General features: G+C 32.8%; 1 protein-coding gene across 1 annotated transcript in view; it reads right to left on the bottom strand.

The window, feature by feature from the left end:
- LOC148283027 (uncharacterized) overlaps window positions 1–25,111 on the bottom strand; it is a 161,863-nt gene that overhangs the window by 130,810 nt on the left and 5,942 nt on the right. The window contains exon 2 of the mRNA XM_088224210.1: window positions 10,837–11,141. Within this exon, the coding sequence (XP_088080336.1) occupies window positions 10,837–10,947 (111 nt within the window). The 5' untranslated portion in view covers window positions 10,948–11,141. The remainder of the gene's footprint in view (window positions 1–10,836; window positions 11,142–25,111) is intronic.

Genomic DNA, 25,111 nt, shown 5'->3' with positions numbered 1-25,111 from the left:
GAATTCAGTACAAAATATACTACAACATTGGTTCTGCTAGAATTGATGATACACATAATGTTGTCATACTGTTATAATGGGCTAAACACACTCGTAATTATAGGAAATATATTAATGATTGAACGTTTAAAGTCGATTGCAGAAAACCCAATTTACCTGTCCGTGTTTAGTAATTACTACGTACAATCTTACCAAAAGGTATCGTCAGTATGACACAATTCATTTGTAGAGCAAATTTATTTGTTTATTTGTTGGCATATTTTATTACTTCGTGTTTTTTTTAATCCCAATGATTTTGTTGATGGGAAAATTGATCTGTTTAAGATTTTTTGGCCTTTTGCCTGACGCAATGGCAGCAATTTGAGACGGCATTGATTAAATCTGAACTCACGGGAGTCACTTTGAACAAAATGTTTATTTTATTTTATTTAACACTTTATATACATGTACTATTTTTATACATATAAGGGCGGGCATATTGCCCTAAGGCAATTTCTTCCTACCTACCCAAACCGTTCAGTTTGAGAAAATTACAAGTACATGGACATGAATCTTACAATTTTATACAAAAATTAAAAACAGAGATTAATAAAATAAAAATATGTAAAAAAATTAACACTATACTATAAATATTTTTAAAAAAACACTATACTATGAAGAGAGGAGGGATGGGAACGAAAGAAGAAGGATAAAGGAACAATTTAAATGTTCAGGAATCAAGATTTTGTGATTATGCGATTTCCAAAAGATGAGATAATTGCAATATATACAGAACTTTAAATTTAAACAATGATTTTCTTGATAATACATGTTAAAATAGCATATCTGAGATAAGTGATGTTTTTGCATGAAACCAGAGTGGGCTTCAAATTTTTATTTCAACATAAAAAAAGCATTTTTATGACGAAAGTGGACTTCAGAGTTTTATTCGTGTATAAAATAGCTTAATGCGATAATTTCTGCATTTTTTAACTTCAAAGCGGCAAAAAAATGTTCACTCCCGTGTTTTATCCTCTAAGGTAGAGAAATTAAGATTCCAAAATTTCTTCATCCCACATACGGTACCCGGCAAATAAATAAAGTACATCACCCTTGTGAAATATTTATGAAGAAAAAAACATATCAAAATTTAAAATAATGGTCAAGACATATGTGATAAACAATTTATAAATTAATTATATATATATGTTATTATTAGAACACACATAACAATATGTATGATATGTGTGCCCTATTTTAAGATTTAAATAAAAAAAATTAAAAAAAGAGACTGCCGACTTTGTAAACAAAGATGATGAATATTAGTAAATTTATAAGTATTTTGCAAGATCAAATGAATGTAGTAATGCAGAAAGCAGCTAGCCATAAAAAAGTGAAACTGAGATAATAGCGCTTTTGTGATGCCTCCAAGGTTGTGAAAAAGTTCTTCGTTGACAGCGGTGTAACCGTTCGGATTGACATAACAACGTACCAGACCTCAATCCAATCGAAAATTTGTGGTCCAACTGCAAGACGACACTTATAAATATGGATTGCACTACCAAAATTATATGCGAAAATTCATATTAACTACTAATCATCCGTAGAATATATGTAATAAAATGGTGCTTTAATTCAAGGCTGTGCATATTAAATATCACTTTTTTCAATTTTGTAACTAATTACATTTTATATGAATTATTCACAGTTTGAAATAGTAAATTTATTGTACACATTAATATACACAAGGGTTTGTTTTCGCCTTAAGTATTGCCCACAAATTTTCGATTAGGTATAAATGAAGACTTTTTCCAGGTCACACAGACAAATTGTGCATGTTGTTCTTTAAAAAATGTCTCGACTAGGTTTATGACTCGTAATTACTACAATCATATTTATGATTATTGATTTGTAATTAATGATGAATTGAAGAGCATCTACCTGCAAACTGCAAACGTAATAAGTACTGTAAACATTGTTCACAGTTCACAGCTGAGACCAGTTTTAGTTTCCTTACCAATGCCAATGCAAACCGCATCGTAAAACAGAAAAACTGGATGCTATCATTCATGTACGAATACACGTTTCTAGGCGTTTATCGATTTTATGGCGAACTGTTATCTGGGCATGAAATTGCCGGTCGATGCGCTCGTCAATGTCAGAATACGAATATATAACATTTCAAAAGAAACAAGTTTAGAATAGTTATGCAAAATTGAATTAATTGATTGAGCATCGAACTGAATGTTGCTCGATCGCGGATAAGGAAGATTAGAGATACTCATGTCAAAAAGTATTAAAAAACTATTAAATGATTACCATCTCGACTTGATGCCAAAAATATTTCATGTAGTTTTCTTATATTCATTGAAGCCAATGTTTAAACTGCAATTTTTTACTGTAGGTATTTATTTATTTAACACTTTATATACATATGAGGGCAGGCATATTGCCTTTAGGCAATTTCTTTCTACCTACCCAAACCTTTCAGTTTAAGAAAAGTACATGGACATATTCTCGGTGCAGAATCTTATAATTTTATACATTTTTTTTTTTAATTTACACTATACCTACTATGAAGATAAGGTACCTATGTACTCTCGCAATATTTTTTTAAAAAATTTTTTTTTGGGAAATGATACAAGCGGTCATAAAATCAAAATAATCAAAGAAAAGTAAAAATTTTTTTTTTAAAAAAACCTGAAATTAAAAAATGGAAAAATATCGCCGTTACGATTTTATTTATTTAAATATTTATTTACGCCCACTGGATTTTTATGCATCGTTTACAAATGCAAAAATATATATTATATAGTTACATTTGCGAAAAATACATATGAAGTTTATAAGAAAAACCAAATAAAAAATGAAACAAATAAACAAGTTTTTGTTACTTTTTTTATAAGTACAAAAGTAAATAAGCTAAATCGTTCGACAAATGGCTTTTTTCAATTTTAAAGGCAAAAGAAATAATCTGATATATCTTCCTATAATATTTTTGGAAGTGACCGTCACCAATAATTAAATTTTATTTTGGCATCTAAATAAAATATTTAATTCACTCTCGTCACGTCAGTGGAAAGGAGTACCCTCTACCTCCAAGCTTATTCTTTTCTTATGTGAATTGAAACATTTTCTGCCTTACACTGATAATTAAGTTTTTACAATACCTCATACTTTAACGCTTCCTTTGAGCAACAATCTCAATATATAACAGGAAATGTATTCCTATGTACCTACACAATAAACACCAAATTGAATAGGTGGGACATTATTTATCAGAATAGGCAGGTGAGTACTGGAGCTAATCTATTGCAGGAAACGTGGGGCAGAGTGCCTATCCACGGAATACCAGAATGCGGGTGGCATTACTGCTGATAAAACGGACGTTATCAAACGCATACACTTTTATATACACAAGCATATTACGGCAAAAAGCACGCGGACATAAATAGTTAATTAGACGTGGAATATTTAAAAGCTACAATTGGCGATTGTTTTATCGGAAAACCAACGAGAAAATGGTCGTAGTATTATAAAACACAAATGGTTCGTAGCGAATGTATTGTTTGATGAATAAAAACACGAATGTAAAGCCTTATCAACTCGTAATAATCTTAAATAACAAACACACTGCGCATTGGTTCAACGGATAATTAATGAAAAACACAAAAATATCAGGTACTTAGTACTTACCTGCATGCATACACATAAGGCGTATTAAAACAATAGCGGCAATCTCATTGCATTGGTCTGAAATGATTTAGATATGACGATGAAGGGAGAAACAAAATTACCATTGACAACTGCAAAGGTTTCGGAGCTTAAATAGGAGTATCTCATACATATTCAACTGAGTGTTCGAGTATGAGTATTTAGTTACTCAACAGCATCGGCAGTCTCTTTTACGTTACAGAACGAAAACAATAAACAAACCAAAACCATCTATTCATTTCTGCACCTCAGAGGCAAATGGATGCAAATCCAAACTTCAATAATTCAACAAAAGCCTAAAGAATCTACTTTCTCTAAGTGATTTCTAATAATTCATAGCATTATTTGTATTTTCGGTACCATGATACATTGATTATTCCATTATAAGACTTACATTTCTTCAAAATCAATGGACATGATCATAAACTGGATACGAAAATCGTAATGTCATTTCATCAAATTATGGATTTGCATCCGTCTGCCTCTGAGGTACAGATTTTGAGATTTTCAATAATTTGCCGATTAATCGCAATAAAATATACACAGAGAGTAACTTCTGGTAACAATTATTACCTAACCATATAAAATAAATTATCCTTGAAGTCTGGGAAAAGTACTACAAAAACATTTATTGCGTATTACTTAAAACGAAAAAAGTAAAGAATGCCGTCGTTGATTTAACACGCCTCATGCTACATAATAACAAAACCAACCAGCTAACGCGCAAACGTTCCCGGTTCGATTCCTCCTGGGTCATTCATCACTGCAATTAAGCCTCGCAGACTGCTTTTGGTTCATCTGATCATGCCACTTCTCTCTCGGACGTTCTCGTCCTTGTTTACAATTCACTTTCGCCATTATTTGCCATAAATACTGTATAAATAATATCGGTTTTAGTATTTTTTCGTCACCATGTGACCAGGCCATCTTGTGATCTCTGTTTTATCAATGATTCCTTTCCCAAATTAGCCTTATCGTCTGATTTATTCATTCGTTACCCTGTCGTACGTCAATTTCGCTATTCATTTTGCAGATTACGGTTTTCACTAAAGCCTTACATGGTCCTGTCAATTTTGATCAGCCGAAACGTGCAACGCGATGCACGCTTATTGCTTACAATACGAAACAAATTGAGTTTTCGTGTGTAGAAGTTAGTACCGTTACCTCGCAACTGAAAAATACATTTTCGTAGCAATTTGATAATCAATAAATTACCACCAACACGACAACATAAACGGAATTCTGATAATTCCACATTCTTGTGTTTCTAAAACGAACATACTCGTTTTGCACGTAGTCTCGTAAGCCCAGAATTTTCCGCATTTACCTTTTTTCCCATGAATTTCCCTATGGCAATATTATTATTTTTAGTCCCTGGATGGATCTCATAATCTGAAGTGATCGTCTAGCTTGATTTTTTCGTGTAACTTATTGTACAATTTTAAATCCTCGTACAATTCAGAGACCATTTTTCGTCTCATTTGTGGTATTTTCTTTTTTCTATGCCTTTCTAAAAGGAGAACATTTTAAAGAAGGAAATACGGAAGTGTATCTATTGTTGTGTCAAAAAGATATAGAGGCGCAGACATTTTTATTTTTTTAAAACTTTTTGTACATAATGTTATTTGTACATTGGCGGGCTTATTGCCAAATGGCAATTTTTTCCAACCAACCAATAAAATAAAAGTTTTATTTTTATAATTCAAGTTACAGAACATAGTCAATAGAAAAAAAAGATTAAAAAGCTAAAGATATATAAAAATAGAAATAAACTTATTTGTTTATAAATTACCTTAAATCAAAAATATTACACAATGGGAAAAGGTAAAAAGAGGAAAGAAGAAAAAGGACAGGAGGAGAGATTAAGGAAGAGAAAGAAGATGTTTCTTCAGACGTGATTTAAACAGAGATAATGTAGTAACATCTTTGATGGTGGATGGGAGATGATTCCACAGTCGAGCCGCATGGACACTATTTGAGTTAGAGAAGAAAGAGGAATTGTGGATGGGTATTAAGAGAGTGACTTGAGAATTTTTTTATTTTTTTTTTATTATTATATTGAAAACATATTATACATAATTATATACAATATTCCCAAGGAGTTTTTTAAAAAAAAACTCATTTAGGGACATACAGATAATAATTTTTATAGAGACGTTTTTAAATTTTAAACTATAATATTATTTAACAAAAGCAGAAAAATTAAAATTATGATATACTACAAATTAAAAAGGGTATGAAAAATACTTGAAAATAACAGAATAAACAGAATACTAGGCATGGAAATAAATTCAAAATAATGTTTACATTATGCAATCTGGGAAAGAAAATTGAAAAAGTTTAAAAATTACATGGATGTATATATACATACTGAACTAGTACAAAATAAAATAATTTTTTTTAATTAACAAAATATGCGCACACCCAATTAGAACGAAGAGGTAAACCATGAACTGATAAGCGCTGAAATTTTTCACGCAGGTATATAGGAGCGTTAGGACTATAAAGTACATTGAACAGATTTATGTGTTTATAATAATAATATCTCTACAATGCATGTAAATCAAAACTAGACAAACATCGCCATTTCGATATTGATATCATGACATGATTAGATGTCGCAAGATCAGAATACATTCCTGTTCCGGGATATCGATATCAAAACATCCAGCAGAGGGAGTATCTATTGCCTTCGACCGTGGTCTGGGGAAACCGCAAGCCTTGTTGCCAAACCTACACAAAAATACGTATTATGTGTTATACGAGATGTCTTCATAAAATAACGGGATTTTTTTAATTTCGCGGATTCGGAGAGTCCGACGGAGTTTTTTTAAATTTATTATGTTGGTATACATGCCCTTGAAATATGCTAAAAATTTCAGCTGTATTCATTGTTTACTTTGTCTGCGGCAGCCGCTAAGGTTAGACGTGTTTTTTATGAGCTCAGCGATTTTCGTTTGTTGAAAAAAATGAATCAAAGAATTTGTATCAAATTTTGAGTAAAAATTAAATAAAGTGTAATAAAGTGTAACAAAGTGTGAAAAATGTTAACAAAGGGTGAGTCTGCTATGAGTAAAACAAGAGTTTGTGAGTGGTATAAGCGTTTCCAAGATGGCCGTGAAGACGTTGAAGATGACGAACGGCCAGGACGCCCCAGCACATCAACAACCGATGAAAACTCACTGTGTTCTTCGATTTTAATGGCATAGTGCATCATGAATTCTTGCTATGAGGTCCAACCGTTAATAAGGAGTACTACCTACAAGTTTAACGCCGTTTGCGTGAAGCAATCCTAAAAAAAACACCCGGATTTGTGGCAAAACAATTCATGGCTTTTGCACCACGATACTGCCCCTGCTCACACTTCACTGCTAGTTTGTGAAGTTTGGCCAAAAACAATACTGTAACGATGCCCTAGCCTCAATATTCGCCAGACATGGCTCCGTGTCACTTTTTCCTATTTCTAAAAAAAAAGAGAACCTTAAATGGCCGTCATTTTACAAGCATAGGTGATATTAAAAGCGCATCGCTGAAAGAGCTACAGGCTATCCCAAAGATCGAATTGAAGAAGTGTTTCGAGGATTGATTGCGTTAGAGTGAGATGGATATATGAGAAACGAACGAACATACAAAACAAAATTGTGACAGAATAAGGCCTCTGTTTTCTAAATTATGTTTGAAACTTTGTTTAATACATATTACTTCACAATATATTTTTTTAATACATTAAATTTAGCTCTATGGGGATATAAAGAATTTGTTCTTCCGCGCGGTGAAAATTGGAGCATTAAATTACACGGCTAAGATTCTTGAAAACGTATGAAAAATATATTTTAATAAAAACGAACTACTTTGAACGACGTCACTAGTTTATATGAATCAACCGATGATAAGACAGTTATGAAAGATTTCCGGTTTACGGTACGTCAACGGACCAATTGGCAGAACTGACCGAGAAGCGGAAGAGAACACGGGCACAGCCTAAAAAGCAGTAGTAGGTTCATTAATTATGTGTAAAATGTAAACTAATTTTAAATTAACACTTTGTATCCCGGAGCCGTGTAAACACGTGATTATATAACCACGCCTTGTGTCCCGGTCTCGTGTTTTCACGTGATTTACCAACTGTTCAAAAAAGTGCATTTTATTGACATCTAGTGACTTTTATTAGTACTTTTTTGCTGCTGGTAAACTACGTGAAAACACGGGACTGGGACACAACGAATGGTTATTATAATCACGTGTTTACACGGTTCCGGTATACAAAGCACAAAAAAAGGAGTGGGACGCTGTTGGTATATGTGCGAACATTGCAATGTGGCTCTTCATAAAGGCCAATGTTGGCAAAACTATAATATAAAAATGACTTATTAAATTGTTTCAAATAAATTTGAGAAATAAGAATTGATTTAACTTAGTATTTTCATAATTATGACACATTTAAGAAACCCTTCACAAAGCATGAAATTTCACAAAAATAGGCCGGGCACAGGGTAAATTCTATGTGTATACGGCCGGTACTAAAGTGTTAAGAAAAAAACTCATTCGACACAACTGAAAGCCGTGTATCGATTGCGCTATTCCAAGATCCGGAAAAACTTTAGTATTAGAATATACAGCATTTGCGGGTTTGTCTAATGGCCGATGCACTGTAATACTTGAACGTGCACACTGCACACGTCATCAAATGCATAATGTCCGCATCACACTGCAATAACAAATTACTATCGACAGAGAAAGCTACAGGGGAATCGAGTCCCAATCACGCTAATCACTTTCTACTCGCTCGGGAATTCGTATAAACTCTAAATAAGGACATGACGAGACATCGGCACACGATAATATGCAGCGATAAAATATGGATCAATAACTAGTATGTGAGTGTTTTAATTAGTATGCAGAGTAGAATGAAAGTTGGGAGTACATGTAGTTTAACTGATGGCATGTTTAAGACGCATGGACCATGCATAGATAAGTTGATTCTAATCACGGCTAAGCGGTATAAAAATAACGCTTCTATATAATTGCGATGTCAGATGAAATTATGTAAAGCGCATTGCGTTTTTTTCGCGTTAGTAAATTAATTAAAAATCTAAAATGTTTTTTTTATTTAAAACTTCAAGCACAAAGAAGAAGTATTTTACGATATCTTCCAGCCATCCAAAAAAAGACTGGTCAAAAATTTGTCCAAAAAACATAAATATATATAAAAAGATACATACATATTTTTTTTTTTTTAAAAAGAAATATTTGTGTTCTTACGATTTACCCAAATATTTTATTTTATTTATTTTTATTTGTTTATTATATATACGGCCTAAGCCAATTACAACAGTTACATGAAGAAACATAAATGCAAGAAACTGAACAAAAAGAACATAAAACTATTTAGCAAAGACTAACAAGGGCAAAGCAATAATAGTATACAATTTATTTAAAAAAACGAAAGACCAAAAACTTTGAGCTAAACCATGCCAATCCAACTTCATCCCACACTGTTTAGTCGCGAAGAGATTTACGAAAAGCCGGAAGATCTATCCCAAAAAATTCCAAGTCGTGTGATGAATTGACTAATCTACACATTCTGGACATAGGGGCATAAAAACCAAAGTTGCTCTTAGAAGATTTTATAAATAGCAGATTTTGACTTCTGGTGACACGGTTGGGAACATGAAAAGAAATTGATTACAACAGAGATGGGACATCACTTAAAGCATTAAGTATTTTGAAAATGCATATAAGGTCCATCTCAGTTCTACGTCTCTCCAATGAAGACAGATTAAGAGATTGCTCTATTTCAAAATAAGAATAATTACCGCTTTGTAATCCGAGCAACCATGCCACTTTTCTTAAAAAACGGTGTTGGACAGACTCAATATGGTCAATATGAGTCCTGTAGAATGGAGACCAAATAGGAGAAGCGTATTCTAGATGGGGTCGAACTAGTGAGCAATAAAGAGTTTTGATGGTATATTATATTTTTGAAGTCCATTTTCAACGAGTTGTAAATAACTCACTATTAGACAATGGGAATGAAGTTGGGGTTGAATGGGATTCGAACCACGGACCTTTGATCCGTGAGCCCAAGACACTGGCCACAGGACCACAACCGAATGAATTTTGTGAATCGTGCAAAATATCTAACTCACGCGTGCTCGCTTGCTTGGTGCCTCTCCTTAAGGCGCTCACACTTTTGACTTAAAATATATGTAAGTAACCATCTTCATTCAAAATCGCTTAATTCTTGACAAAAAGAAAATTCATTTTTCAGCCAACATTAAATGGACACAACATAGCCCCATTATTTGCGTCAGAGCAACGACATAGAATCAATGGCACAAAAATATTTGAGTAAAACATAAGAAGGCTAATATTTGTTTTTAAAAACTTAAAAAACATTTTTTTTAAAAGAAATATTTGCGCTCTTATGATATACCCAAATATTTCATTTTAAAGGGGGCATTTTCAACGAGTTGTAAATAACTCACTATTAGTAAATGGGAATTAAGTTGGGGTAGAGTGGGATTCGAACCACGGACCTTTTAGGTATATACATACACACAATACAAGGCTAGCACAACGTGAAAGCTTGTCAGTACCGAGGTGTGTTCACAAGTATGGCCAAAGAACACTTAATTATACAATTACTAAATTTTTTAATAAGACTCCTAAGCAGAACTTAAAAGAAAATGTTGACAAAACTTTTCAGGAAAAAATAATTAAATAGCTCATATGTAACAAGGCATTACATTGATTATTATTTTATGTTAACAATCATCTATTAATTTTTTTGTAAATAAATTTTGCCTCAAAATACGCATGCTTTTAGTTCTTAATAATGTTTATATTACTTTTTAAAATTATATAATTTCACTAACGTTTTTCTTTGGAAAGGAAAAATATGAAACCTGCTGACAGCCGGTCTCGCGGTTTAGCGGGTTTAATTATGTTTCTATTTTACTTTTCTGTTCATGTTTACCTTCTTAAATAAAAATAAATGCAAAAAAACAAAAAAAAACTGAGACACTAGCCACGGGACCACAACCCGATTTTAATGAACCTGTTGTTTTAATAATGAAGATCCGTTTATGGCGTGTGACGAATTTTCCAGAACAATAATAATTTGAAGAAAGTAAAACATACCTTGTCGGGTCCATTAAGAAAGTCCGAATCAGTGTAGATGCAGAGGGTGGATTTCCTGGAAAGGGAATCAGAAGCAAGGCTGCTAGAACTACTTCCAGTGGAAAACTTCATCGTCCGAGAGTATGAGTAATCCAGATGCAACCTCGTGGGTGACCAAACACAACTAACACTGTCAACTCACTCAATACGAATTCAGTACACGGAGCACTTATAGAAGTATCTGCCTATTTCTGACACTGGAGATTGTACACTCTCCTGTGTTTGTAGGAGTGATAACGGATTCTGGACGATTGATACCGGTAAATCTGCAAAAAAAATCATCAATAAGTATGGAGTTTAAAATACACCTGCAACAGTGTTTTTTATCTTGAAATAGGGCACACCTTAACACATTGCATGTACATATTTTTATATATTTTTTATTAATAACAAATAAAATTATAATATTAAAACTAAATACAATTTTACATTAATCAAATACATATATTTACATAACGGTTTCCCATTACGCAAAAGAAATAAATAATTCTTGCGTACATAATGGGGAGTGACGTCTTACAATAGATTATTTTATTTTAATGAATAATATTTTTAGAACAACATAAATAAATTACAAAAAAGATACAAACGATGTTTTCAATCAGTGTTACATAAAGAAGAATTATAGATGTAATTTTTTACTTCTCTCTTAAATATATTGAATTCCTGACCGTACTTTTTATTATCTTTGTTCATTTCATTAAAGAAAAATATTCCTCTGTAAGTATAATGATGTGCAGTAGTTGTTTTTAATTTAGGAATGAAGATATTAACACCTGTTCTAGGTCGCGTACTTACGTTTTGAGACCTAGAAATACTACTATTTATTTTATCTTTATGTATTTGAAGCAAACAATTCTTTTCATATAGCAATTTTATTTATAAAACCTTAGATTTTTTAAATAATTCATCAGTGGGAAAAGTAGACAGTTTTTTCAAAATAACTTTTATAATTAATTTTTGTATTTTTTCAAACGGTAAAATATTTGTTTTAAAAGCACCACCCCATCCGATTATTATATTTCATTTATAAACTGTTTAATGCATATGTCTTAACTTTGAGTTTAAATTTTGTTTGTTTTTCCCCATTTAACATTATTTTACTGCCGTTATACACGGTTCTTAAGGGCCAGACCGCAAAACTTCAGAGGAACATTCTTCATAGTAAGCTTTAAAAAAATCCTATAATTTTTTTTTCCAAAAATTAATTTTAAAAACTATTTTTTTTTATTATGATTTCAAAATGGAGTAAATCTATAATTTCTCGGACAAGCATCCTTTCCGCAAATCCCTACCCCTCCCCGACAAAAAAAATTGCGATAAAAACGTTTTTGACCAACGGAGCGATACGCACCAGACGCGGGGAGGGGAAGCGGCTGGGTAGGGGGTTTGTGGATGGACTGCTTGTCTGAGAAATTAAGGATTTACTACATTTTGAAATCACAATTTTTATTTTTTGAAGTTTTGCGGTCTGGCCCTGAAAAACCGTGTATAAAATTGAAATTTGCGACTTCGTCTTTTTTTAAATATTTCCTCTGGTATTACGATCATGCACCTACAAGTTGATTTTTTTTACCTAAATCTGTATTTTTAATGTAAAATATCATGGTATTTTAAAACGTTATTTGCCCATATGTAAGTAATTGTAATTCGTTAAACATCGACTTTTCCCTTGTGTATCCAATTGTTTTCTAAATAATTCTTATGGCTTTGTTTTGTAAAACAGTTAATTTTATTAAATTTTCATGGTTTGATAAAAATAAAATGCAACAATAGTTAATGCGTGGTTTAATAATTGCGTTGTAAATAGTTTTGCATGAATTCTTATCGACAAATCTTAAATTAAAACATGTTATGTTTGCGTATTATTTAATGGATGTTTCTAGAAGCGAAGAAAACGAGGATTCATTTTTGGTTGGAATCTGTAAGGTTGATTAAAAATATTACAAAATTACACAGGCAAAGAACAAAAGGTTAAAAAATGAGACAGCATGAGATCAATACAAGGTAATCAAGAGATAATAGACGATTTAATTTGAATTACCCTCAGGAAAACTTCAATGTTTGTACTAAATTACATTGATACCCTACTAAGACTTCAAAATGCGTACAAATAAATATAATGTTGAAATTTCGAAAATCTCTTTTTTTTTCGTAATACAGGCGTCTGCTTCTGTACAACAAAGACCCAAAGACTGGACTAAACTACAAAAAAAAAGTCATGTGTATTGTAATTTAATCAAATTACAATGACTTGTTTTATTCAAATAACTCAAAATCATAAAAATATTTGCATGACATAGTGTTTGATGCGTATGTAATTTATTAAATCAAAAGTATGTGATAGGTAGATAGATATTGCACGCATCGTGTAATATAAATCTTCTGACAAGATGTAGAGAAATTTTTATTTCTATCAAGACCCGCAATTAATAAGGTTTATTATTCCATAATAATACATAATTAATTACAATTGCTCTCGAACAAAGCCCAGCAGAGATAGGAGAATCTGTGTCGTGTGGCGTAAAGCTGCGTGCTCCACGTAAAACACGAGTGCATATCGGAACCATTCATACATGATCATAAAAAAACGAATACCGTATTTGTGTGTCGCCTCATTTCTATATATCAATCACTGTTTATTACTTACATTTATTTATTTACATACATAAGTTTATTGAAAATTGTTTGAGACATAAGTCCTAACTGCATAGGACTAGAAGTCATGTGTTAAGATGGGGCGAGCAATTAGTTGACACAGACACATGAGTATATCACCACAAATATAGGATCAGAAACATAAAAAAAAAAATTTAAAACAGGTATGTGGTACATCAATATGGTAAACAGTAAACTCAAACATTCGGGAAATCATCAAGGAGTTTCCTACTCAAATCTCTCCCACTAAGGAAAATCCAGTTCTTAACTCCTTTCTTGAAAATAGTTTTTGTCCGTGAGAGCTTAATACGCTTAATCCAAAATATTGAATACTTCAATGAAAAAATTAAGTGTTTTGTCTATATTTATTTCTGTGTTAATATCATATTAAACTAAGCCAAACAGATTTTTTAAATAATTTTTATGTATCGTATTATCAGCGCTATGATTTTTCAAAGTTTTGTATTTCTGAAATTACTACGCGTGTGAGGTCTCAAGTTCTCTTCCGCTTCTCCTTTGCAGATTGGTCTGTTAACGGTAAGCAAACCGGAAATCTTCTACAATTTTCTTACCATTGGTTGATTCATATGAACTAGTGACGTCGTTCAAAGTGATTCGTTTTTATTAAAATATTTTTTAGTATTTTTTTCGTACATTTTCAAGAAACTTCCCCGTATAATTGAATGCTCTAATTTTTACCGCGCTTTATTTTACTTTAATTCTACTTTAATTGAAGGCCTATCATTCGTGGCCTTCTGGCGTCTCTGCGTCCCGTGAATTTCAACAAATACTTGAAAAGAGACATGTTTAAAATTACAATAATAAAACTTACTCATGCAGTAAGCAGCCAGCCAAAGAAAAGTGAAACTGAGGTTTGTGGAAAGGCACGTTTGTGGAAAGAGTAAATAATCAAATCTACAACAGTTGGAATATTTTTTTACTTTGACAAATGATAAACGATGAATCCATTACTTTTTTTGTATTACCAACAAGAATCAAATTACGTACTTGACCAGTTTTAATGATTTTTATAGTGCAGTGGGTGTTTTCTGTCAATTTAAAAATGCCGTTTTTGTGATTTACACTATTTTCAGAAGGTGATTATGACAGTTTTTTGTATGAAAGCGGCCTGGCTGTTTATAACAGAACATAGAATTGACCTTACTGCACCCGATAACACTAATATATTTTTTTTCAAAATTGTGGGCTGGCTGCTTTCTGTATAATTACTTCAACTGTCGTGCGTGCATGAGAAGATGAATAAATGTAGGAGAAGCGAGGTCTGTACACAAAGACAGACTAAAGTGGCGTTCTATCCTCTCTGTATACAAAACAGTGCCTATATTCAAAAAAACAGTGTTGAGTTATCCCTCCCTCTCGGTGATTGCGTCTAAAAACTATTATATCTTTATAAATATAATAAATATGGGGTTTAGATTTGCAGTATTCCTCCAATACACATTTACGTATTGACTGAAATAATAAGAACTTATTAGGCACAAAAAAAGCATTTTATCCGAAATCGGGGATAAATTACAAATATCATCGAAAGTATACTCTCATTCAGTCACGTAGTCCAGTACTATATATCTACTTAGTAGCTCTCGGGAAGTTGGCGCGGGTGCACGTTTCGCCAGAGTCGTTAGTGATACCCAATGGTTTTTTCATGTTTTCAGCAGTTAGATTTGAAATATTATCATATTTGAATTAAATTATAGTTAATTAAAGCCATTCCCTATAAATATTCCATTTTTCCCTTTTTAAATCTATTATTTTTTTAATGTGTAGTGACTACACAGCACCATAACGCGCGGGTGTTTTAGGGACAGTACGGGACAGGTTATTATCGTCTGTTTGCAGAGAAAAAAAAATCGTGCGTCAACCAGATTCAAAATGAAAATAGTTTGAGGAACGACATATTAATAATCCTTTTAATACCCTGTCATCGCTCTAATTTTCTTGCCTCCTCTTTCACAGTAGTAGCCGCTCGATTGTGGAATAATCTACACACTAATGTTAGAGACGCCCCTTCTTTATTTACATTTAAGTCAAGATTTAATTGTCACTATCTTAATATTTGAATTGTTCCTTTATCCTTCTTCTTTCTTTCCCATCCCTTCTCCTCTCTTTATAGTATAGTGTTAATTTTTTAATGTATTTTTTTATTTTGTTAATCTTTGTTTTTAATTTTTGCATAAAATTTTGAGATTCAATATGTCTATGAATTTATAATTTTCTCAAACTGAACGGTTTGCGTAGGAAGAAATTGCCTTAAGGCAATATGCCCGCCCTTATATGTATATATATTGTATACATCTATAATTCTTCTTTATGTAACACTGATTGAAAACATCGTTAATATCTTTTTTGTAATTTACATGTTATTTTAAAAATATTATTGATTAAAATAAAATAATCTATTGTAAGATGTCACTCCCCATTATGTACACAAGAATTGTTTATTTCTTTTACGTAATGGGAAACGTTAATGTAAATATATGTATTTGATTATTGTAAAAAATTGTATTTAGTTGTAATATTGTATTTTAATTTGTTTATTAATAAATAAATAAATAAATATATATATTACATATTAAATAAATATTTTATCATAACCATTAAAAAAAAACATGTATATAAAGTGTCAAATAAATAAATAAACAAATACGTGAAAAATTTACCCCCGATAGTTATTATGTGGAGCACGATGCAATATGCAGTGGTATTGCACACACGACACAGAGCACGTTGCTCAAAAATATTATAATCAATTTATATTACAAGCAATCTCGTGTAGTTTAAATTTAATTATGTTATTTACTGTATGCAAGCGTGGCGAAATGTTGGCGAGCTGGTGTTCCATGCCACAGCACATTGTGGCCAATGCAATGCTGGGTGGCAGAGCCGGAAACATCCATAAATTGCATTATTACTAATACATCAGTGTTTTGTGTATGTTCGTATTTGACCACCCAGCAATGTAGTGTAATATAGGGTATTAGAAGCAAACTTGGAAATCTCCACTAAAAACGGAAAATTAGTTATTGATGCCAAAATAAACTATACATAAAAACCTACTTACCTAAATAATAGCGTTATTCAAAACCGTCTCTAAATCTTGCAAAAACAGGTTTCAATTATATGTACTTGACACCGCAAACTTAGCATTCTCCATAAAGTTGGTGAAGCATGATTAGAAATCTCACAATTCTCTTTCCAAAGTTTTTCGCAAGTATCTCGGTAACTCCTTCAATGGAGATTTCTAAGTTTGCTGGTAATACCCTCAACAATTGAAAAATAATATATAATCGTTGGTATTGGTGGGTTCTCCTCTAAAGGAGTTTAGAGAAATCATTGAGTCGGTGATAACATGGTTGAAAAAATATATTTATAGCACCAATAAGTGAAATCTCAACAATTGAAAAATCATATATAATCGTTGGTATTGGTAGGTTATCCTCTAAAGGAGTTTAGAGAAATCATTGAGTCGGTGATAACATAGTTGAATAAATATGTATATAGCACCAATAGGTGAAATCTCAACAATTGAAAAATAATATATAATCGTTGGTATTGGTAGGTTCTCCTCTAAAGGAGTTTAGAGAAATCATTGAGTCGGTGATAACATAGTTGAATAAATATGTATATAGCACCAATAAGTGAAATCTCAACAATTGAAAAATAATATATAATCGTTGGTATTTTTTTTTATTTCAAAATACAAAAATGTACAAAAACACAATTGTATTCCCACGAGTTAGCAAACTCATTCTGGGATTGATACAATTAAAGATTATCAGATAAAAAATAAAAATACATTTTGTTGAAAAAATTAAAACAAAAATGTACATATCTTGGAGACCTTTTTAAAAACAAATTATAATATATTATTTAACATCAAATCACATGGGTCAAGGGTTATCGAGAAATAATTTGAGGAAATGATTTTTTAGTGTTATTTGATTTCCATTCGTAGACTGGTAAGAAATTGATTTAAAGTGAATAGGCAGGAGGTTATATTGAGTAGAGGCAATGTAGAGGAGTGACCTCAATCCGAATTTAGAGGAGTGTACAGGGGGTAAATGTAGACAGTTATGAGATCGTGTGCGATGGTTATGTATATCACTGTTAAAAGTAAGCGCTAAATTTGAGTTTAATTTATGTTGCAATATTTGTAAAAAAGTGTTAGTTATTTCATATGAAGGGAAAATACTAAAAGGAATTATATTTGTCTCGGAATATATCTCCTGTATGCTTTTATCTCTTGGAAAACAAAATACATTTCTTATTGCTCTATTTTGTAGAACCTGTATTTCCGCAATCCTCTTTTTCGTCGCAAATCCCCAGACACAGGTATTGGTAGGTTCTCCTCTAAAGGAGTTTAGAGAAATCATTGAGTCTGTGATAATATAGTTGAATAAATATGTATATAGCACCAATAAGTGAAATCTTAAAGAGTGTATTATGTACATAATAGTGTAATAATACTGATACTAATCTAGTCGGCCTCGCGGTGTAATGGTCAGAGTGTTTGCCTACCATGCAAGAGGTCTCGGGTTCGATTCCCAACATGGTTGATTTGAAATATTTATTTAAAGGGATGTTTTTACACTAGAATATTTCATAGTCCCTGGACTGGTCATCTTACCTTCATGTAACAAAAATATAAAGATACGCTACAATTGGTGCAGCTGGGCAAAGTGAACAAAAAACTGTATATATTATAAAATGCATGAATAAATAAATATAATTACCATTCACCATCTTTGAAAAAAAGGTTTGTTCTATGGGAACAATACCCTATACTAAATATATCAGATACGTGGGAATAACTATTGCAAAGTTCATGAAGTCTGTTTAATACGGCTTTACAAGTATACACTGTCCGTGAATTGTTACTACAAAACGGTGGCACCTTTCTAGTCATTCTTCCAGGCACCCTGAAGTTGTTGAGAGATAATAGTTCAGGGCAATCCCATATTGAATTTACAATTTTGAATTTTTTTTTTTTTAAGGGAATAACCCGCTAAGCCTCTATTTTGAGGCTTGTCAGCAGGTGGGATAGAGGGAATATGGAAGAAGGTAATGAAAAATACACCACAACACCCAGACCAATTGAGAAAAAAAATCTTTCTTGGATTTTTTTCTTGCAACTGGCGGGAATCGAACCCGCGACGCCAGTTTCACAGATAGCCGTCTAACCAACTGCGCCACGGCGCCTGTCAGAATAAATTTAAAAGGTCTATATTGTACAAGAAACTGCACTAGATTTTGCGCAAAATTTTCTGACCCATGTAATTCGACCTTAAATGTTAATATAGAAAATAATACCGTCTAATAAGTAGGTACAACATGAAAATACCTGCAAAAATTATCTCGAAATTTTGTTCGGATTTTTGACCGATTCTCGTTCATTTTTCAATAAGTGTAATGCAACTTTAAGGCTAGTGGCTCTGGTAGTGACTGCCCACTGCCCACTGATTCCCACCTACTGCCTAGTGCAGTGATTCAAAACCTTTTCGAAGGCACCGTGCAATTTCGATCATACGAAAAAGTTGCGATCCACAAAAATCGTACGGTTAAAAAACAAAGAAAAATATGCGGACATTACACATAATTCGTTATTTACATTAAAATTCAAAATACGAGATTCTTTATTAATTAAAAAAAACAACTTCAATTGCATATTCTGCAAAAGAAAAATAGTGGGACATAAGTTTTATTATAAATTAATGAGTTTCCAGATCAGTTGAAGAAAAAATATTAAAGAAAAGATATATCTACATATCGACGCTGGAAGGGAAAAGTTACCAAACGACATGTAGCAACTTTACAGAAGAGTCAACATTTTTTTTAATCAATAAAAAAATCTCATACTCATCATTATTTTTTGGTGATTCCTACTTAAAAATTTAAAATACGAGATTCTTTAATAATAAAAAAAACAAATTTATTTGGCTATTCAGTAAAATTGCTACGTGTAAAGGACAAAACAAATATTTTTACATTAGTTATTGTTGGAAAACTAAGCTTAGACAAATATGATGTTCAAAACTGTAACAAGATTTTTAGTTACCCAGTAAAGACATCTGGATATTCGTCATGAACAGAAATCCGAAATCCTTAAATCTTTATTTCAGAAAATTTTACTTTAGTACCTACGATCCGATGTCAAGGTGACTAATTCTCCTTCTTGATACTAAAATTTACAATCCGGTATATCAATCGTAGCAAACGGGTTTCGTATCCAATGGTAATTTTCTATATTTAATGATACTTTTTGGTCGGCTTCCATAATTTCACGAAGGTCTTTTTTGATCTTTAGCGAATTTTTCTTCTTCAATTTTTTTTCGCCGTGCACTTGCAACACGCTCGCGGTGCACCGGTTGAGAACCACTGCCCTAGTGCGTGCTCGTATCTGGGTTGTGACCCCGAAACCGCTGGGAAGAGACGCGAGCTGAACCGCCCGAGGACATGGGAACATCTTCCTATAATGGGCATCGTGTCATCGCTAGTCAATGCCCCGATTCTAAATGGACAATGATTGAGTCAACTCAAATTTTCTAATTGAAAAACGACTTTAATTCAAATAAAAATAAATAAATTCTGCTCCTCGGTCATGAAAAGACTAGCGACAGACCGAAACTTCGGTTTCGGCCAGTTTCGGCCAATAAAACGAGTTTCGACCATGGTTTTGGATTCGGTCTAAAATCAGCCGAAACCTGCGGTCGGGATGTGTCGGATTACGTTCGGCTGTACTCGGGTGAAAAATAGCACAATAGTGAAATATCACATACTACGAATACAGATAAAAATATGTAAAATAAATTCAGAAAAATTAAAAGTATTTTCAAAATCAATCTGGATATTGTAGGGAAATGTTTTTATACATACATTTTGATAATTGTGACGTCAAGATTCGTGACGATGTTCTATTTAAATTTAAACGGCCACAAACAAAGTTCAAATAACCACAAGTGTCAGATTTACTTATTTTTTTGCACCACAACCGGCCAGGAGGCTCAATTACAGTGGTGTATTACATCACAGAACACCCAGGGTTGAAAAAATTCACCTTAAAATTGTTGTGTCCTCACCGGGAATCGAACTCGGAACTTTCCGTGCGTTAGTCAAGCGTCTTGACCACTACACCACGGAGGCCGTCATGAGGGACCAACTAGAAGGAAGAATTTTATTTAACTATTCGGTTATAATTAAGATACAATTTGGATGTTCGCGTGGGCTTTGTAATGGCAGTTGGGCTACGAAATAAAAGATAATTAAGCCTTTTGAAAATATAATAGATTTGCGTAAGACCACAAAGGCGTTCATCGTTTTCCGGGGTATGCGTTAGGCAATACATGACTGATCGGATCATTACTGTGAATTATATTATATTATGTTTTATGTAGTAAATACACGGTTTAGAAATAACAAATATGTATGATACTTTAAAAAATGCGTCCTTCGAACTAACGAGCTACAACTGTGTGGGATGTTTCTGATACTTAGACATTATAACATATCAATAAAAGTATGTATTTTATTTTTATTAACATTTATTAAAAAAAGCTACTTAAAGACACAGAAATACAAAATAGTTATATGTTTAACAAAACCTAATGCTTACGAAGAAAGCACGTTTTAATTACGAAATTAAAACTAAAATATTTAAGTGTGTAAGGCTGAGACATGCATTATTGACAGAATCAAGAAAGGGGTGCTGTGTTGGTTTGGACATGTAGAGCGAATGGACAGCGAAAGAATGACTAAAAGGATCTACCATGCAAATGTTGATGGATGCAGAAAACGAGGAAGACCGAGAAAGACATGGCACGATCGAGTCCATCAAATACTTAAGAAGGACATGTCAAAAGTAGGAATAATCGGCGTGCGTGCATAAGAAGATGTATGAATGTGGAGGAAGCGAGGTCTGTATGCCAAGATAGAGTGTTATGGCGTTCTATCCTCTCTGCCTACCCCTACGGGAAACGGCGTGATGGTTTGTTGTTGTTGATATTTTTAATTACATATTTTTTGTATTTTTCATATAATAATTATTTTATGTATGGGCTAATTTGGGGTCACTCCGTTAGATCCGTGGACGAATAGGTTTTCTTAAGACCGAGTTAACAACAAAAACTTTTTCTTTTCATATTTATGTATTATTTCATTACAGTGGTTTTTTTTATTTTTACAAGTGGGGTGATACTGAATGACTTAATAATAATGTTTGTATAATTTGTATAGCGCTATTTTCGTGAAAATCACCTCAAGGGCGCTGTACAATAAATAAATATCCCAACACGTCTTGCAGCTACAGAGCGCATGGACGGTTGGGATTCTAGTTCCGTGTCTCCAATTATGATATATTACAATTATGATATATATGAGCTAGATAACAGAACGTCTTGTAGCTACAGAGCGCATGGACAATAAGAAATCTAGCCCCTATTTACATTTTTATTTTTTAAAATTTTATTTGACAATGAAGTTTAGAGTTTAAGTGATATTTTAAAAACGAAATAAAAAGCAAATTTATAAAATCGGAAGTTAGATAACAACAAGTATTGCAGCTACTGAGCGCATGAACGGTTGAAATTCTAGACCCCATTTACTAAATTTAGATATTTTAAAGTTGATATATGAAAGCTAGATAACCAATCATCATGCAGCTACAAAGCGCATGGACGAGTGGAATTCCAGCAAATTTAAAATGATAACAATAAATTTATAAAAAATAGAGCATAGTAGTAAATTGGTCAAGTGTTCATGCCAAGAAGTAAGCAATAAAAAACTAAATAAATCAAACACTGTTTCAACTCCATGGTTAATAAAGGGAGATAGATGTCCGAAGAGAAGATTTTGTGGACAGTGGGTAGATACCGTCGCCATGTGGCCCTGGCCACTGGCTGCTTGATAATTTCTGAAAACGCACGTGTGTAGTTACTGGGCGGCTCATACGGCAGAATTAAGGGACGTGGAAGAAGGCGAGTGCTGGCTGCCGATAGGGTCTCCTGAAAGCGTCTGGTGATGTGCACATGCTCCACTTAGGAGAGGATGTGCAGAAAGAAGAAGATCTTAAAACTCCTATTGGAATTCCTTAAAATAAACCTTATTCGTCTGAGATGTCCATCCATCCAAAATATTACAGCGGCGAAACATCAAAATAGTTGTTCGCCATCCACTAATAAAAACATGTTCAATATTAGAATGTTCGGAAATGATTTTCCTAACCAAATTTAATTTTCCAGTCGCGAGATTTTCGGTTCAGTTATTTGTATTGTTTGGTCGATCTGTAGTTATGTCCGCCCACGATTCTTCTTTTCACGGTATGTTTGTTTTTAATATCTTTATAATTGAAATAAATAAGCAATTACAGTAGCAAGGCCTTCGTCTCCGGTATGCAATGGGAACTCGCGAATGAAAGTAATTAATAATCGAAACAATGATACTTTAACAATTTGCTCGCTCTAAGAATATTTACATTGTATAAGAGATTTTAATCTACCAATGCATCACAGGTATGCGCTTAATAGAGAACACTTTTGATTGTGAAATTATTATTTTATGAAACACAAGTGCTTCAACGGGTTAGGAAATGCGGAGGATTGCACGAACATGTGGGTCTTGATCACAAAGAGGCGACTTTTTTACCCAAGTCCAATTTCATAAAACCTTAGCTTCGTGTAACAGTTGATCAAAATACGCCGCATTTGGTTTACAAATGCGTGCCCAATTGAACGTCGAATTAATCCAGGTACCGATTGACATTTACAGTATGGGATGAATATTGTTTGGCATGGGTTAACTCGAAGTCTTATACATAAATGTTGACCGTGATTATGAATATTATATTGTTTACCATAATGTCTTGAACAAGTAGAAGAATTTGTGTATCTGGGAAGCATGTTTTCAAAAGATGGAAGAGTCGAAAAACATCAGAGATTTAGGAGTTGTTTTGGACTATAAACTAACACACAACGAGCATATAGATAGTACAGTAAATAAATCACGGAAATTACTCGACATCATTAACAGAATATCCTCTGATTTTACTAATGTCAGTACAATCAAAACTCTTTATTGCGCAACTGTTCGCCCTCTTCTTGAATATGCCTCCGTGGTCTGGTCTCCATTCTATGTCAATCGCATAAATCACATTGAATCAGTCCAACATCGCTTGCTTCGAAAAGTAGCTTGGATGCTTGGACTAGAGATAGGTAATTATTCTTTTGCTGATATAGAGTCAATGTTAAATATTTCTAGTCTTAGAACGAATATTGCATACTAAATGGTATGGCATACCAAGTGGTATAATCGATGTTCCATCATTACTGGGACAAGTAAAATTCAATATTCCGACTCGTAGGTTGAGAAACAATGAAGTACTGTTCATCGATCAGCATAGAACAAACTATGGCCTTAATTCTCTAATGACCCGTCTTATACTCCTTACTTTTTTACAAATGCAATATACCTATATTGTATTATTTTTTATAGTAAACGCCGATTTTTTTAAAACTGTATTTATTTACGAGGAAAACAAAAAAACAAACCGACACGAGCGTTGACTTAGAGATTACACACGCGTTGACTTATGACTGCAATAACTTAAGCATGTTTTTTCGACGAGTTATTTGTGATCGAGCTACAGTTCGCGTTCAATCACAGGAATAAAACTGCCAAAGCCGCTCGCGATATTTGCGCAGTGTACGGTGAAGTTTTGTAGAAGGATTTTGGATTAGAACAGAAAAACAATGCTACGTCACCATAGACTAACGGATCATCGTATTTCTTTCATAGCGATAGTTTCATAACCACGCTACTTTCAATCACGATAAAATATATCACTCTATTGGGATAATTCTTATTGTTAAACAAAAACTCTAATTGATTATAAACGGCACAATCAATTAACTACCTAAATAATTTATATCTAATACCACGTGAGCGAAGCTACGGGACGGGTAAAAGCTAGTATTGAATAACCGACAAATTCCAGAGAAAAATTCTAAATTTCTCATAGAAACTTGAATTGATAATATTATTAAATCCGTTGGGCGATCAGAGTTGTTCGGTACAAGAATCAAGCATTTGGAAAAAGACGTTAGAAAATAGTAAGCCAATAAACAAGTAATAGGTGTGTCTACCTACACATACACAATATAAAATCAATGTGTTAATATCAAATATCCAAGGTGACCGGCTTCACAACCTGAGAGGTAGGCTCCCCAAATATATATAAAGGTAGGTATATTATATTTATAATGTTAAAGAACGGCGGTTGTTCAAAACCAAATCGAAATCGTAAAAACGATGGAAAAAGTTATTACAATTTTTGTCTTTTTCGTAACTCTAGTATACTATATACAGGAAGATTTTAATTTAAATTTCATTCGCGATTTCATTATATCTAGTTGAGATACGCTCCCACTTGCTTTTTAATGATACACATTGTTACATACACCCGAACACTTACTCTCATGCAAATATACACAAACACAACTTCTTACACATACGCACGCACATTTATAATGTTTTTTTTTTCTTTTCTGTTAAGTTGTGACTGGGGCAT

Source organism: Micrasema longulum, unplaced genomic scaffold (assembly GCF_059751315.1).
Source record: "Micrasema longulum isolate JH-2025_06_02 unplaced genomic scaffold, ASM5975131v1 h1tg000271l, whole genome shotgun sequence".
NCBI classification, from domain to species: Eukaryota; Metazoa; Arthropoda; class Insecta; order Trichoptera; family Brachycentridae; genus Micrasema; species Micrasema longulum.
The sequence above is the reverse complement of the archived record's forward strand: the minus strand, read 5'-3'. Positions and strand labels throughout refer to the sequence as shown.